This window comes from Coffea arabica, chromosome 4c (assembly GCF_036785885.1).
Source record: "Coffea arabica cultivar ET-39 chromosome 4c, Coffea Arabica ET-39 HiFi, whole genome shotgun sequence".
Lineage (NCBI taxonomy): Eukaryota > Viridiplantae > Streptophyta > Magnoliopsida > Gentianales > Rubiaceae > Coffea > Coffea arabica.
Genome location: NC_092316.1, coordinates 45,294,017 through 45,312,000, shown reverse-complemented (window position 1 = coordinate 45,312,000; position 17,984 = coordinate 45,294,017). Strand labels below are relative to the sequence as shown.

At 37.7% G+C, this 17,984-nt stretch overlaps 2 protein-coding genes across 3 annotated transcripts; one reads left to right on the top strand and one right to left on the bottom strand.

The window, feature by feature from the left end:
* The first annotated feature begins 5,051 nt into the window (after window positions 1–5,051).
* Window positions 5,052–11,434, top strand: LOC113740209 (vacuolar-sorting receptor 6-like). 2 transcript variants are annotated; one of them, XM_027267739.2, is made up of 12 exons: window positions 5,060–5,717; window positions 6,670–7,362; window positions 7,452–7,540; window positions 7,673–7,742; window positions 8,405–8,488; window positions 8,575–8,651; window positions 8,784–8,865; window positions 9,263–9,345; window positions 9,438–9,501; window positions 9,648–9,776; window positions 10,786–10,889; window positions 10,973–11,434. In XM_027267739.2, the coding sequence occupies exons 1-12, from the start codon at window positions 5,600–5,602 to the stop codon at window positions 11,087–11,089; spliced, it is 1,710 nt and encodes a 569-aa protein (XP_027123540.1). In that variant the 5' UTR covers window positions 5,060–5,599; the 3' UTR covers window positions 11,090–11,434. The 2 variants fall into 2 exon arrangements, with proteins under 2 accessions (XP_027123541.1, XP_027123540.1); XM_027267740.2 differs by lacking the exon at window positions 10,786–10,889 and having other exon boundaries at window positions 5,052–5,717.
* Window positions 11,435–11,555: 121 nt separating this feature from the next.
* LOC113740206 (probable splicing factor 3A subunit 1) lies at window positions 11,556–16,187 on the bottom strand. The gene is made up of 4 exons (XM_072046249.1): window positions 15,947–16,187; window positions 15,236–15,424; window positions 12,114–14,293; window positions 11,556–11,988 (listed from the first exon to the last, which is right to left on the bottom strand). Exons 3-4 carry the CDS (start codon window positions 13,581–13,583, stop codon window positions 11,719–11,721), a joined length of 1,740 nt encoding a protein of 579 aa, XP_071902350.1. The 5' UTR covers window positions 13,584–14,293; window positions 15,236–15,424; window positions 15,947–16,187; the 3' UTR covers window positions 11,556–11,718.
* Between the last annotated feature and the right edge of the window lie 1,797 nt (window positions 16,188–17,984).

Sequence of the window (17,984 nt, the reverse complement as noted above, 5' to 3'; positions counted from 1 at the left end):
CTGTTTTTTCCTTCTATACACAACATTCTGCATTAAAAATCATATCCACATTGCATCGTGGTTAGAATGAGGGGAGGATCTACTAGTGCCGGACGGTCTTTTAAGCTGAGGGATGAAGACATTGAAATTGTTGATCCACCTCCTGTGGCACCAAAAAGGAAGAAAGTGACTCGTAGTGGCAAAGTGAAGGAGACTGCTCAAAGAAAATTAGTTACTCCAATTCCTGAATCATCTGATGAACAAATGGAAGGGCAGATCTCTGAAGGGAACATTGCTGGTGGAAATGAGGAACCAGAACAGGCTACCCAAGGTGATGAAACTGTCACAAGGTCTTCTAGTAAAAGAAAAAGGACTGCAAAGGGGAAGAGAACTCCCCAATCCAAGAAAAAACAATCTGCTGGTCCCTCTGTTGATCAGCAGAATGAAGAAAACATTACTGAGAGTCAGCCAACACCTGAACCCTCCATCAGGAAGTCTCCAAGGACAAGGACTGAGACTCAAAATGTTGGTGCATCTGTCACTCAAACCTCTAAAGGGACACGTTCTGGGAAGAATCCAGTATCTCAGCCTGCACCTGAACCCGTTCCTCTACCAAAGTTCATCGATGATGAAGCCAGAGACAGATTTGAGTTAGTCTCTCAAAAAGGGTTCATCACCCAAAGGCTCATCATTCCTTTTGAATTTCGTAAGCTTGATCTTGAACCTGTCATCAAACTCTTTGAATTCCAGAAATAGACTTATCTTTTGACCATTCCTAATGTTTTCTATCCTGACATGCTGTATCAATTTTTGGCTAATCTTAGAAAGGGTACATCACACACTGAACTCATCTCTAGGGTCAACTCTGTAGACATCATGTTAACTCCTGACATTGTGAATTCTATTCTGAAAACTAGTATTGAACCTGGTTTTAAGGAAAAAATTACAAATTTCTTTTCGTATGAGGAATTCCCTTCTGCCTATCATCATTTTTACAATGCTAAACTCATGACTTATTTTCAAACCAAATTCAACACCCCTGCTGAGGCAAGATTGGATGATCTCAGTCCTCAGAATCTGATCATCTTCACCATCATTTCGAATCTGTTGGTGCCAACTGATGGCCACAGAACAGATGCAAACAAAATGGAACTCTATCTTTTCTACTGCTTTGTTGAAAAAATCCGCATTGACTTTGGATTTATAATGTGCAAATTTCTGCTCAAAATCAGCACTGATAGTCGTAGGAAGCTTTCCTATGGCAGATTTCTGACCCCTATTTTTGCTCATTTTGACATACCCTTTTCTGGCAAATCTCCAAAAGACAGTGCTTCTTCAGTTTTTTCCAAAGCTTATTTTGAAAGAAAGAACCTAAAATTTTTTGATGGTCATTGGTGCTACAAGGAGACTGTGGCCGAGTCTAGAAGAAAAAATTTGCATGAAACCCCTGCCACTTCTAGAACTCCCCATGATCAGTCAGGGTATGTTTCTCCTTTCACCATTCATCCTAGAAAGTCTGCTAGTAAGTCCTTCTCTTCCAACTCTGAGGTCATCTCCTTGCTTGAAGACCTCAAATAGCATGTTATGCTTCTTGAAGATGGTCTCATGATGACCATGACCTCTGCCCAACAATCCTTTTTCCTTGAAAAAAGGAATCTTGTTGTGCCCCCTATACCTGAGACAAATGAGACTGCTCATCAGAAAGAACCAAGATCTGAGCCCACAAGGCCAACTGGTAATGAGACCACACCAGCTTCCAGTTCTCAGCCCAAGGATAAAGGCAAGGCTCCAGTAACTGATGAAACATTTGAAGATGATGATGAAGAAACTGAGGAAGAAGAGGACCCTGAACAGTATCGTCTGACCAGGAGGAGGCCTGGATCATCTAAAATCACCATCTAGGCACTACTAGGTCACTGCACCTAAACCTAGGACTATAGTTCATCTTTTACATTGCACTTTTGTACTAAGTGTTGAACACCTGGTCTGTACAACTGGATATTTTCTACTATTTATGAATGTTTTAACTAAGTGTTTGTTATGAATGCTTTGAATGGATGTTATGATTGGTTATATGTTTTTGAAATCTGCTCAATGAATGAATGTTTCTGTTTAACATCTGCTACATGATTGAGTCCAAACTGTGCTGTACATTGTAAATGAATACACTGATAATGTTTCTGATGGGACGTACTACTGGTTCCAAAACTGATACTCAATCTTGTGATGACAAAAAGGGGGAGAATTGGAATTGGATTTGGTTTAACACTGATAGTATAGAGTAACTAGTTAGGGGGAGACAGTCTCAGGGGAAGTTGAGCTGGATCAGCACTGATGATGTGGATTGCGCTTCTTCTGATATACTACTCATGCACTTCGTTAGGGGGAGCTGTTATACTCATGCACTTCGTTAGGGGGAGCTGTTATATTTTGTGCTCTATCCAATTGTTTTGTCATCATCAAAAAGGGGGAGATTGTTTATTTCAATTCATATCTTTTGATGATTACAAAACAATTGGATGTTTCTAATACCTTTTGTATAGATCCTTTTCAGAAATGAACTAAACAGGTCTGTGGATTTAAAGCAGAAAAAGAAGATCAAAAAAGAATGAAGTCTGCTGAGGATGATGTCGGACGCACAAAAGGAGAGTATCGGACGTCCGACATTCTTTGAATATCTTCGGACGAGTAAAGAACTCAGACTCGGACGTCCGAAGAAGACAAGCCAGGAGTTACTCGATTACTGATCAGGTTCGGACGCTCAACACCTGTGTATCAGACGTCCGACAAACGTTGCTGCTCTTCGGACGCAACACTCTGGACGCATCGGCCGTCCGAAGGAAGTGAAGAAGAAAATCCAAGTATTCATCCTACCCTCGGACGCATGATCGGACGTCCTAAGGGATTCAAGAAAACTTCCAGAACTCATTGATCTCGTTCGGACGCATAAAAACCAAACATCGGACGTCCGACAGCACCAACGGCTAGTTGACTCTTCAACTGCCTTCTACCCGTTGACAGTATTAATTGAGGAACTCTCTGGTCTCCTATAAAAAGAACAAAGTCAACCACCTCAAAACAACTTTGTACATCAAGCCTACATCAGATTGTGAGTGATTCGTGTGCTAGAATACTCAAAAGGAACATTTGTACTCCTTGCTTGTGCAATCTTCGTGCAGTTTTTTCAAGTGTGACATAACTTCTTCAATAGTGTAGCATAGTGAGGGTTTGCGAGTGTTTGTAAAACTTCGTTGCTTGACCAAGTGTGGTTTGGGGCAAGAAAGAAGTGATCCCTTCCTTGTATACAAAAGATTGGTTGCAAGTCTATTCAACTTGAAGTAACTTGGTATATAAAAGTGGTGTTCAAACCTCAGTTGTGTTTGAAGCTTGGTTTGTTTCTTTACTCTCATTTACTGCTTTTCTACATAAACTATTCTTCTCTCCATCTCACGAATACCTGTGTTCTTGTGTTATCTTGTTCATTGGGAGGTATTTGAGAAAAGAAAGGCTACCTGTGAAAAAAAGTAGAATATATCTTAGCAGGTTTTTGAAAGCCTAATTCACCCCCCCTCTTAGGTTGTCTTCGATCCTTACAATCCTCAAAAGGGATTCATCATTGCATAGCTATTAGTATATCCCTAGACCACCATCTGTTGATTCTCTCTTCTTTCTGTTTTTTCCAATTGATTTGTAGACAGCTTATTTTAAGGTATTCAATTAGATCTTTTTTTATTGAAGTGCAAAATCCAACACAGAATGGTAAATCATAGTATATGTCCAGCAGTCCCATTTTTCTTAGCATGGAATTCAAAAAAAAAAAAAAAAAAAAAAAGAGGACAATTGGCACTGCAATATATGATATTCCAATTGGACTTCGCCAGTAAAACCAGAAATATAGAGTTCTTTATCACGTTTGAGGAATACCGATGTCATTTTCAATTTTTTATCTTCTCCAAGCCTTTGCTTAATTTGTAAGATAAAGATTGAAGTTATAATTGACTAACTGTAGTGTGGTTGATTACAGCAACTCTCTAACAACATATTGTAAGATAATAACTTATCAAATTTAGGAAGAAAACCCTCTGATTCATCTATTCATATATATATATATATATATATATATATATATATGATATATGAACAAGTCTCAATTCACTTTTTAACAAGAAATCCCAAACCTGTCATCAATTATTAAATGGATTAATTTTTCCTACACTGATACTGTATACACTATCAGCGTTGGATAAATGACAACTATGCAAAATTTGAATTTGAAATTCAACTTTTGCACATATGTCATGAATTCAACGATGATAGTGTATACATCATCAGCATAGGAAAGATTTACTCTTATTAAATTGGTGCAAGCTTCAACTTGTGGGGTGATCTTGCATGGTTTACATTTTGTATATAAGTGAGTAGATAGGTGAGTTTCTAAGATTCATTATTGCTAATTAGGTAGTTACATTACATGAGTTAAGAAAATTACAATTGAGCAAAAAAATTGCATGGACCACACAAGGTACACATCCAATTGTCAAATATACATGCACATCTAAAAGTCCATAGATTTGCATAAATTTTTAAATTTGATCATGGTCGGTCAAGTAATTACTTGAACAAACTGTTCTTATTATTATTATTATCAGTTGATGCCTACAAGATGAGAATTGCATTTTCTATTAAAGCAGTAAAGTCAATAATACACGTAATCACAAAAGTAAGCATGCAACAAGTAGGTAGTGTAAATAAAATACTTCAACATAATTGCCTTTTCTTTTTTTTTTTTCCCTTTTTTGTGAAATTGCCTATTAGTATCATAAATCCTCTATTCGTAGAATATTAAAAAAAAATTATAGAGTTTCAAGATTGAACAATGCCACTTTACAGTTGAAAAAAAAAAAACCTGTCTTAATTTAGGTGAGTTCTATTCAAATTAGAAAAAAAAAAGAAGTGTATATTAGAATCTGTACTTTTGATTTTCAGTTGGAAGTTGCATTCGTGGTGGTTCCCCTGGCTGCTTTCCACAATCCACACTCCAACTCTTCCTTGCTCTTTCTCCCACCTTTCCAGTCGTTTCATTTACGTCATAGCATTGATTCAATTCAAGAACAAGAAGAAGAAACAACAAAAAAAAGAAGAAAAAAGGTGCAATAGAAGCCAAAGTCCACCCCTAAACCTTTCTTTTTTTCTCAGTTTCTCTTCCTTCAAAGTCTTCTCTCTCTCTCTTCGTCCAATATCCATCCATCCCATGTAGCAAAAACACTTGGACTAGTTCTACTACTAGCATTTACTGCCCCTTGTAGAAAGACCTGTTCTATCCTCTTCCCTCCATCTGTTTCCATTTTGTCAGCATTTCATTTCACCTCTTTCTTTATATCTGAGCAGAACCCACAATTTTACCAACGCTTGTCTCAGTTTCTGCAGCATCTCAAATGGCAAATACTCTGTTTTCAAGAGCTTTCTTGATTGTATCCACCCTTGTATTGTCTAGTACCAGTATTTTAACTGAGGCAAGATTGTGGAGAAGAGTAGTATTAGTATACTTGATCCTTCTGATATTTGCTCCAAGCATGATGCTGCTATTGGCAACTTTGGTGTGCCTGACTATGGAGGATCAATGGTTGGAACTGTTGTTTATCCTGATACAGGTGCTACTGGTTGTTCTCCTTTTGAGGGTGATAAGCCCTTCAGGTCAAAGTCTTCCACTCCCACCATCCTCCTCCTTGATCGTGGAGGTAATCATCAGCTTTCTTCTTCTCCTGTCGCTTTTCCTGGTGCAATTTTTTTTTTTTGGTTAGTTTTATACATCTGCATGTGTTTATGTGACATGCAATTAACAATTTTTGAAAATTTGGAGAATGGGATTTTAGTAGTTAGCTCTTTAAGGTGGTGGAATTATTTCTTTTTAATTTTTTTAAAGTGAGTTTAACGTTGTTTAGAAGATTTTGATGTGTTGCTTCTGTCCTTTAGGTAATTAAATTGTCTTTTTGGATGTCCAGATTTAGTTACTCTGTCTTATTGCTCTGTTTTCATGGTCAACCTTGATACTTTCTGCCATGTGATCATCCGACGGCAGAGAATCAATTTGCAGTTTATAGCTTTTTTTTTTTTTTTAAATTTAATCAACTATAGTTTCCTAATTTAAAACCTTTGATTTTTGTGGTGTATTTGTGCAAACTTCTTTTTATTTTTCAGAGGAAATAAGTTGATTCTGATGCATCAAGCTGTTCTTATATCACCCTTCTGTGTCTTCCTAGAGGCACCCAAACAATTTTGGGTCCTGGAATACTATCCTTTGTGCATGGATTATTGATGCTTAACGGAAAGTCCTGGATGAACTCAGAATGCTAATCCAATCAAAATAATTTTGGTTACAGTATAAACGGAGCAACAATTGGTAGGGGTTCAAAAGTGGAATTTAAACACTGCAGATTTATGGAATCTCAAGTTTTGGCCGTGGTTGATGAAATTCTACTTCTTTTCTCCTGTCTTGTTATGAAATCATGCTAATTCTGGTTTCTGGGAGAGTGGAGGGAACCTTTTAGCTGTATACCAATTACCAGGAGACCTTTTTGAGATAAATGGACGAGCCCGATTGAAACCAATAACAAGTAATTAGAACAAACAATTTTATGATGCAATGGAACGCTGTGGTCTCTAATTAAAACTTTTTTCTGCCCTTTACAGGATGTTACTTCGCTTTGAAGGTATGGAATGGACAACAAGCTGGTGCTGCTGCAGTTTTAGTGGCTGATAGCGTAGATGAGCCCCTAATAACTATGGATTCACCGGAAGAAAGCTCAGATGCAGATGGATACTTGGAGAAGATTGGAGTCCCTTCAGTTTTGATTGATCATTCTGTCGGTGAATCCATAAAGGGTGCACTGAAGAAAGCTGCAAATGTTGTTGTAAAAATTGACTGGTCGGAGTCAATGCCACATCCTGATCAGAGGGTGGAGTATGAGCTCTGGACCAATAGTAATGATGAGTGTGGAATCCGGTGTGATGAACAAATGAATTTCATCAAAAATTTTAAGGGCAATGCTCAGATTCTTGAGAAGGGTGGATACACCCGTTTCACACCACACTACATCACTTGGTATTGTCCTCACGCTTTTCTTCTTAGCAGTCAATGCAAGTCTCAGTGCATCAATCATGGAAGATACTGTGCACCTGATCCTGAGCAAGACTTTGGGATGGGGTATCAAGGAAAGGACGTAGTATTCGAAAATTTAAGACAGCTCTGCGTGCACAGAGTTGCAAATGAGAGCAACCGCTCTTGGGTTTGGTGGGATTATGTCACAGACTTCCACATTAGGTGCTCAATGAAGCAAAAGAAATACAGCAAGGAATGTGCAGAGGAGGTTATGAGATCGCTGCGTGAGTTCTGCTCTCAAAAGCTTTTTCTGCAGAACAAATTGATCTTGCATTTTGAAAATACTCAACTATTTACGTATCTTGTCCATCAGATCTACCGATTGAGAAGATAAAGAGTTGTATGGGCGACCCCGAAGCTGATGTGGAAAATCAAGTACTTAAAATTGAACAAGACCTCCAGGTTCTTACAATCTCCACACCTCAATTTTATTTGTCTCAGTTGTCAGAAATTAACGCTGATGAGACAAAAGTTAGACATGATTTGGTGGATGAATGACCATTACATTGACTTTTTGTTCTTTGTTAAATCTAGGTTGGTCGAGGATCTCGAGGTGATGTCACAATATTGCCAACATTGGTTATAAACGACGTCCAGTACAGAGGTTTGTTACAGATGTCTATGTTGTTCAATACTTGTAGTCCCTTGGTAGTTTTGGATATTACTTCAGAAGATTAATCCACATTCTTTTTGGATGGTTAATGGAGAAAACATTGGACTTGTAATTTTCTGTATCAATTCAAAAATGCTGGCCAGCTGACATGGTCATCCATTCTGATTAAAATTTTCCGAGTTAAGATCAGATGCAAGATTCTGTCTGCAGCTGCAGCTTTTGGCCTCCTTTTTCTCCTGAAGATAAAAAAGGACTCATTTGGGAGTAACAGCATTGTCTTGCATTAGTTTATCCAAACAAAATTAGTAACTGAATTGACAACTTAATTCGATCACAGTAAGAATGACACAAGACTGGAGACAATATTTCAGAACACGGAATGGGGTTTTCCTGAGACATATTCCCTATTGCGAATTTCATTTATTCTAATACTTACTCTTGCAACTCCAACAAATTTACAATCTGAATGAATTCTGATTTGGTTGTGGCATTTCTGATCATACTTCAATTAGTTTGACTAAAGCATATAATGTGAAATGCTTCTACATCAAACAATTAACCATATAATAATCTAAAGAAACTATTTTTCTAGTTAATGATGGATTTTTGTTTTGCTAACCAAACTAAATTTGCTTTTTCTTCACTCCATCAAGGAAAATTAGAGAGGGTTGCCGTCTTAAAAGCCATTTGCGCTGGATTCAAGGAGACTACTGATCCTCCCATTTGTCTAAATGGAGGTTTGGCTCTGCATGGCTGATGGTTTTTGCTAGTGACAGAAATAGTACTTATGTAGCATCATCTGATCTCTCTGCTTTATAAACAGATCTTGAGACCAACGAGTGCCTTGAAAACAATGGTGGTTGTTGGCAGGACTCTCATTCTAACATAACTGCCTGCAAGGTAAGTGAAAGCATTTCTTCTGATTACATACACATGTGGTGACTTGTGCTTCTTGCTGTGGAATGCGATTGAAATACACGAATAAACCACTTCAGCTGCTCTCTTATCAGCCTTTATTTGTTATTTCTTAAGGATACATTCAGGGGAAGAGTTTGCCAGTGCCCTTCAGCGAATGGTGTGCAATATAGAGGAGATGGATACAAGTCTTGTGAAGGTATCTATTCTATTCTATAGGGAGATATATCTTTCAATAATTTAGCTTTGATACTTCCAAACATGTTCCCTTTTTATTATCAACTTGTGAAGGAATCTTTTCCTGGAACCATTTTTTTTTGGGGGCTTTTGCGGTCCAGAATAAGGCATTACGAGATAACATTTTAAGTGATTTCTCTTTGTTCTGTCACATTTCCTAGATCCAACAGGCATGCAAGTATCTTACACATTCACCAATTCCAACCCTGCTGCTTTACATAAGTGGCCAATTAAAATTATGTTCAAATTCTATATTCAAAGATTGCACCTGAGTTTCTCCTTAGAATTATAACCTCGTAGGCACATTCTATCCAGGATTCATGCCTCTTATGCTTTTGCTTCCTCTTTTATATTTGCAGCTGTTGGACCTGGAAGATGCATGGTCAATAATGGAGGGTGCTGGTCAGAAACTCGACATGGACTGACAGTTTCAGCTTGCACAGTTCAGTGATACATTACTTTTCAAAAGACAACAGTTTTTTTATGGATTCTACCATTCTAATGTTGATATGATATCCTTCTGTGGATAAACAGGAATCTGATCTTACAGGCTGTCACTGTCCTCCTGGATTCACTGGAGATGGCTATAAATGTGAAGGTGCTTTCCTGCCATTATCAAAAAATGGATAACTCTTTAACATATATAAGATCCCCAGTCTTCTACTTAGCTCTGGCTATCCTTCTTAAGTTTACTGCCTTAATCTGAGATTTCAATTCAATGTTCTACTCTTTAATGTATGACAGAAATAGATGAATGTAAGGAAGGTAAAGTTTGTCAATGTGATGATTGCACCTGTAAGAACACATGGAGCGGATTTGAGTGCGGTTGCAGAGGGGACAAACTTTACATTTTGGAGCACGATACCTGCATTGGTAAGAAAAATCATCTCAAATTGATTAGAATTTGTGATTCTGCAGAAGTAACACAGAGTTGTTTGCTGCTTTAAACACATCATGTGCGACTAGTTTCATTATCTTTCTCTTTGGTTGAAATGAAAATTTCATATTTTTCCGAGATTCTAATATTCATCTAGGGTAGAAAAGATGTAAGAGCCACCAAAATGTAAAAGATGAACTATGTCTTATTCTTTGCTTCAATCTGCTGATATCTCCTTGCTTGCATAGAGTTCCATGTAAACACCCTAAAAAGTGTTGACTTTCAATCCTGAGTACATCTTCCATGCAGAATACAATGTGAGCCTATTTTTATGGGATTTATTTACTCAGACTTCCTAAGTGCGGGTGCTTATGAATTTAAAATTTGTCCCTCGAATAAACCAACAAAAAGAAAAGCTCAAAAGACTACTCATGCTGCCTTATTTGTAAACAGCATAAGAAGATATAATGCACAAGACTCCCACCACATGGGGCTAGGTATACAAGATTAGATAGTATTTTCGTGTGCCTGACCTATGAATATCGTCCATGTCAGAATATTCTGCAGGAATGTCCAAAACCTCGACCACAGCAAATGTTTTAGGTTGTCACTCAAGAAAATGAAACTCACTTCTTTAATGACGATTCATTTCTTCAAAATAAATAGATTTAATTTTACTTGTTTGTTTGCAATATACTCGCTCTCTCTTTGTGCTTATGTATACAAACATAAGCTCCTATGCATCAAGACACACGTATCAGTTCAAGACTTCATTAACTTCAGTTTTCCTGCATCTTTTTCATTTCTATTTCTTACTGTTTTCCTTATAATGAGAGGCAAACCACCTTTTATCAACAGGACAGTACGTTTGAGTTGCTAGTAAGAAGGTTAAAAGATATGCATTCAACAAGTTATCCCCTGAGGGGAGATGAAAAATATGTACTTTAGTAGGATGCTGCAAACAAAGAACAAATTACTAATTACTATATTTTTCATTCCTCACAGAAAGGCACACATCAAAATTCGGGTGGTTTGTCACATTATTGGTTTTAGCTGCAGTAGTGGCTGCTAGCATGGCTGGTTACATCTTCTACAAATATAGACTTCGAGTACGTCTCATTATCATCAGCTCAACAAACTTCTTACATTGCGATCATCTATTTCATGTATCTAACTTCCATCTGATTTGCAGTCTTACATGGACTCGGAGATTATGGCCATCATGTCACAGTACATGCCAATCGACAACCAGCAAAATCAGGTTGTCCGTCATGAAGCTGAGCCTCTTCAACAACGTTCATCTGTGTAGAAGTCGCCGATTGCTATCTACACTCAGCTGCCACTTGTCTTCTTCAACTCTACAGTTTTCACAAATCCTGGATGAGGCATGCATTGCTTTATTTTCTAAAGCAGCAGCTGAGGCAACGACGAATTCTGATGGAAGGTATACATGAGAACTTGCATCTGCTGGTTTGGAATTTTGAAGCTGGATAGAAATGAATTAATGTAGCTACGCTTGAAGTTGGCAAAAACATTTTCCCTTGTGTACATAACATTACTCGTAGATGTAAGCCTAAACTTGTCAGGCAAAGGCGTGGAAGTTTACACTGAAATCATTTTCAGCTTTTATAGATGATAAGCTTTCAAAGGTGCAGATTTTGATGGGAGGAACATTTTCATCTTCGAATGGGTAAATTGAAGGCCATTCCTGTTTACTGTGTTCCTCCTATTTTAATCTAGAGTTTATAGGAAATGTATATACAGATATTCCGAACTAAGAAAAGACAATTTACTCTCCTTATCACTCAATAAGCAATTTCAAAGGAAGCTCTAAAACATCACAAAAAATAATTTTGGTGAGACAATACTTCTTAGGAGAAGTAACAGATCCAAATAGGAAAATAAAGCGTTTCAAGGCTTTGGCCAATGTTAAGCTTCTCATCTCTTTCTTCCTCCACGCTCTCTGAGAGAGAGTTGAAGTGTTTCTCCGGGTGCAACGTTATAATATGCGAGCGACAAATTGTCCTTGAGAAAACCAGGCCTTCCACTCAGTTTCTGTTTGTTAGCCGGAAGTTGAATCTCACCAGCTATTTTCTCTTTCAAGCTGCTGACAGTTTCAGACAGCGACTGCACAAGAATCTCCAGCACCTGCCCTTTCATATTGCCTTCATCATGATTGGGCACAGACACGTTGATACGAGCAGGTCCCTGCAGTGCACACAAATGCAAGCTTAGTTACAACCCAATGACGTAAAACCTTCTCTTTTTTCACAAAAGGAAATTTTTTTTTTTTAAAAATCACAAATATAAATGAATGCAAAAGTGCATCATACCGAATGTTGAGCTAAAAATTGATCCTCGGGAACAAGCAGAGCATCATCAAGTTTCTGTCTTTTTGGTTCTGGTTCATCAGGAAGTGGTGGAGGAGCTTCCTCAGGTGGAGGTGGTGGCATTCCCTGAGGCATGGATGGCGGTGGGACCATAGGCAGGCCAGGCTGAGACATGGAAAGGGGAACAAAAGGCCGGGGAGCAGACAAATGTGTAAATTGAGATCCAGGTGGCGGTGGCACAGGCATGTTGGGGGAATTCATGGACATGGACGGATGCATTTGGGGTCGATTTACCATCAGAGGTTGCTGGCCCGGCATCATTGACATCGGATGAGGTGCAGGTCTAGGCAGAACACCGACGACTGGAGGCCTAGGTGGAGGTGGAGCCAAAACACCGGGACCAGTTGGGGTTGAATACTGAACAGTATTAGGAGGCCTAGGGATATTCAAGGCAAGTCCAGGAGGTGGAGGAAGAGGTCTAATTGATGGCATGCCAGGTCTGGGAGGAGGAGGAGCTGCAGGACCTGGAAGATTTCTCATATCACTGTTGCCTGCTTCATTTAGATCTTCTCCACCAGCATTCTGAGACATGGCCTGACTTGCTGTACGACCAATACTTCCTGTATGCCCATCCCAAATGACTTGCTTTGGTTGATCATCTTTTTTCTTCTCGATCTCTGCCTTAACAGCATTAGAGACTTCCTCCTCAGTGGTACCAAAAATATCAGGACGGGTTCGAGCAAGTCCAACAATATTTTTTGTGATCTCATCATCAGGAGCAAGAGTTGTATCCCTAATTTTTGCAAACATCCTCTCCTTCTGCTCCTTGTACTTTGGATCAATTAAAGAGATCCTGATATGTTCAGACATCTCATTGTCAGGAATCAGCTCACCAGTTATTGGAGACACAACAAATTTAGTTGGATCTCTTTCAGCAGGTAACCTCTCCTCAGGTCTCTTCCAATTCTTTACTATCCTCATAGGTGGTTCTGCTTCATCTATTGTAACCTTAGCTTCATTATTCTTCAGGTCCCCGTTCTCTTCAAGACTAGCTGCCCTCATGCCCTCCTCAACAAGCTGCACCTCCTCTTCATCCATTTCCATTTCTACTTCCTTCCCAGGCTCAATGATCTCCTCTTCTTCCATACCTGTCATCTTGCTTCTTCGTATAACCTCCTCCAGGGTCATAGGAGGGGGCAAATCTTCATCCTCATCATCTGCAAAGTCTATGGTCTCTACTACAACAAAGTCATGCCAATCAATCATGGCCATATGTAATCGCTCCTGTTCTATCTCATCTTCAGCTTTCTGCCTAGCCTGCTCCTGCGACCGTTCCCACTCCAAGCGATGAAGGCATCTTTCAAGCACCGTAGTCATGTCAGTTACACTCTTTCTCAACTTATCTGTTAACGCTTTTGGAGGCATCAATACTTTCGAATAAGCATCCGCAAGAGATGTAAAAAACATAAACATGCTATGGGTTGGTTTTAGAAAAAGAAATTGAGGATTGTTAATCTCCCTACTGGTCAATCCAGTCAAAAATGATTTCCCATTCCTTGCGACAAACTGGGCAGTAAGCTTAATTATGTCCAACTCCTCCCCTGTAATCCCTTCAGGGAGACGAACAGTGTACTGCTCTGCTTCAGGGGGTTCAAGAATTTTACGAACAGGCCTAAACTGCACCGACGGATCAGGCTTTGCAATCGCATCCTTGCCATCAGCAGCCGGGGCAGCAGCTGCAGACTCAGGAGCAGCTGAATCTGCCAGTTGCAATGGCTGCAGAGCAGAAACCTGATTTTGTGCACGAGCTTCAGATAAACGATGCTGATAGTATGCATGGTATGGATCAGAGGCATTCAAAAAGTTAAATTTTGGATTCCCAGCATTGCTAGCGATAATCCTCTTTTCAAACTCAGGACCATTCTTGGCCACAAACTGAGATGTCTTGTCAACAATGTTTCTGATATCTGGAGGAGGATAAATAATACCAATAGTTCTCGTATGAGTCGCAACCGAAATAGGAGCTGAGTTGGATTTGTCAGCTTTGCTCAGATCCTCTTGACTTCCATTCTATTTCTCGTCTTCTTCAGTTATCTGAGCTAGTGGTAAAGGCCCAAGATTACCATCAGAAGGGGGTGCAGGTAAAGGCAATATCGGCAAATTGCCCAACATTTCCAGATGGTCTGCAAAAAGTTCACAAAAAAGTTAAAAACAAACCAACAAAAAACACATGCAGCACACTATTTTTACTTCCTAGCATATCATGCTCTGATAACTCATGACTTCATGAAGCTTTATCACGATGAAGACCTCAAAAATGAGCACAACTACAAGAGACGGGTATTACCCCCTTGAAGATCATAAACTAGGTATGAGTTCATGCCTACTTCAGATCATCCACAAACTTTTCAATTCACTCAAGACAAACATTCACAAACATATTTCATCACATATGTTCACATACATCAAGTGGAATCACTACATAATCCCAAGTACAAGCAAAATAAACTAACGAATCAAAAATGTTAGAAAGCCACCTTTTCTTAAAATGAAAATAAATAAATTACAGTAACAGAACAACCAACTTCAGAATAAACTAATCACAATGAAATTCATTAGAGCATCAAGATTCAGATTTCAGCAAAAACAACACCTAGGGGTGTGCATTCGGTGCATATTCGGTAATTCGGTGCATTGAATTCGGTGAATTCGGTTATTCTACCTGTAAAATTTTAAACCGTTTTCAATTCCGAATTGGGCATAACCGAATTCATTCCGCAACCGATTTCAAATTTGAAAACGGTAATGAATTTGGTTTAACCGAATTCATCTATTTAAAAAAAAAAAAAAAAAAATTGCCTGTTATCAGTTTAAGTTTGCAACGCTGCTTCCGTACAATTTACAGGCTATGAGGCTAATTGCAAACTAATTCTAATTGCTAACTTACAGGCTTCAAGCCTACAACACCAATTCAAAGGAAATCAACATCCAAATTATTACACACACATTACAAATGCGTTTCTCGCATCTGGTTATATGATTTCTCAAACCAGTTGTACCATTAGTCCTACCATCAGCAGCTATGCGTTTCTCGCAAAAAAGGCATTCACCATATCTAATCTTACCCTCAAAAACTTCTTTGAAGTGTGACCAAACTGTAGATCTTTTCTTGTATGGACCTCGCTTCTTTGGCTCTTTTCCTCCTGAATCTGCCGAGCTAGGAGCTGGAGCTGGAGCTGGAGTAGGACTTTCAGCTGATCAATCTGGTGATGTCATGACTTGATTGGGATTGTTAGTACTTCCAGTAGACATGACTGCAATAATTTGGAGAATAATGCAAAAAATCATGTCAATTGCAAAATCTCAGCTTTATGCGTAAAAAAAAATAGACTCAGTATTAACTTCACCATAAAAAATAGATTCAGCTTTATGCAAAATGTTGTAGGCCGATATAATATTCAAGGCAAGAATAGACTAGTTTCAAAGAAGCACAAGTGCATAACTTCATCCAGAATGTTGGCAAGACCCATTAATTAAGAGAATCTCCACGGACAAGGAGGTAAAAGGTGGAATTTTAGCAAGTTTTTTTCTTTTTAATTTTTCTAACGGGTAAAAGGTGGAATTTTTCCCCAAGGTCTTAACTTTTAAAGGCTGCACAACTGGAGAGAGATTTCTTGTGTATAAAATACAAAGCTTATGTTATATCAAATCTAATCTAAACTACTACAATAGTGAGAGTTTGCAATTGGAAGCTCAGATTCCGTCCCCTTATCAATTCAGGATAACAAATTTCCAAGTCGATCTTGGTCATTTTACTGCCAGAGATGAGCACTTACCTAAGCGAGCCAGAGATGAGCAGTGATTGGTGCTTCGGCTTTGGCACTCAGCAGCGATGAACCAGCACGGCAGGGATGAACTGGTGAAGTGAGAAATTCGGTCGAATGAGGACTGAGATGGAGACAGGAGAGACGTAGAGTGCGGCGGAGAGCAGCTTCGATTTGGGAATTGGGACTTGGGAGTGAAGCTGTGAAAGCCCTAAGTGAAGGCACTACCGCACTAGGCAGTGATTGTTCTGATTATCAGCTGAAATCAGACTTTTCCCAAATTCATCCGCAGTGATTGTGTAATTTTTAATTTACAAATTGGGGCTCCTAAATTATAATACATTCATTATGCTCCTCAATGATTTATAAATTATTACTAATTTGATCCTCAAATTTATTCATAATTGAACACATTACTTATGTTCTAATCATTTTGTGGTTTAATTGGCATTTATTTGATCACTTATACCTAGAATCCTTAGTCTATGATTTAAGAAACACATAAAAAGTGATTAACTTAAACTAGAATAAACCTTAGACTATACAATGATTGGTGATAATTTATGAATTTATAATTTACAATGACTAATAATAAGCAATATTAGTTAGTAGTTACAATGAATTTATAATTTACACTGATTAATAATAAGTACTATTAGTTACAAACTTACAAATTACAATGACTAGTGATAACTTATATTAGTTACAAACTTATAATTTATTTCAAATCAAAATAAAAACTTATTTACTTACACATGTTATTGTGAAAGTCAATACACTAGTACATTGATTTGCAATTCATATGCATTCACTTACACTGCTAACTACTTAGCTGTCTTATCTATACTTAAAGTCTTAAGAATTAAGATTAGTGAATAGATAATATGAATTTTTAAGTTAAATATGTAGAGTGCACTAATACTTGCAAGTTAGAGATTACGCATTCAAATATTCAATAATTCAAACATGAATGATGTATCAAATTACCAATATCTAAATTTTATTACTAATTATGTTTATTGTTTAATATTTAGTATTATGCAATATGCATATATGACATATGTGTTAATTATTATCTAATTCTAGTCATGTTACTCATGTATAAAATAATAAGTATTATAGTTATCTTATATTGTTATGTATTACTATATATTTGTATTATTATAGTCATATAACAATTAACAAATACTAAAATAATATATTGTACATTATTATATATTATTATTATTATAAGTACATGATATGATGATAAATTGATAATACCATATACTAATTATTATTAATAGCATTTACCTATATAATATAATAAAGTATTAGTAGTATATACTAATACTAAATAGCATTTATCTATATATTATATAATTTTATATGCCAATTTGGTAATTCGAATGCGGTAATGCGGTACCCGATTTCAATTACCGAATTTGAATGCGAAATCGGTTATTACCTAATTCATAATCTCATTACCTATTTCATACCATATTAGAATTCGGTGAATTTGGTACGTTCCGAATTTGTACCAAATTACCAAATTCCCGATTTCAAATTACCAAATTGAATTTGAAATCTGTTATGAATTCGGTAAGAACCGAATTTGCTCACCCCTAACAACACCAACTAAAATAAGCAAGGAGAACTCATCACTAACCAAACAGAAAATATCCCCCAACCACCAAGGAATAATAAGAAACTTTCTCAGCATAAAGAGAGAGTAAAGAGGTCACTACAAGCTGCAGATTCAGAATTGTCGATAGGGGAACTAGAGTTACGGATTTGGAATTTCATTTTTTTATTCTCGCTCTCTTAGACTTTCACTCTTGCTGACTCTACATTATGTTTCACATAAAAACTCAACAAAACCCAAAGGAAAAAGAAATGAGTGGGTTGGGGCATTCCAGGTTCTGATACTACTTCCTATTCTTCCTTTTCAGGGTCCGCTACCCAGCCCTAAAACTTTTTCAGGATGCAATATCCTTCAAGTGGTGTTCTTTTAATAATTGTCCCAAAAAATTCTTACTACTTAATCAAGTTGGAGAAGGAGGTTTACAAG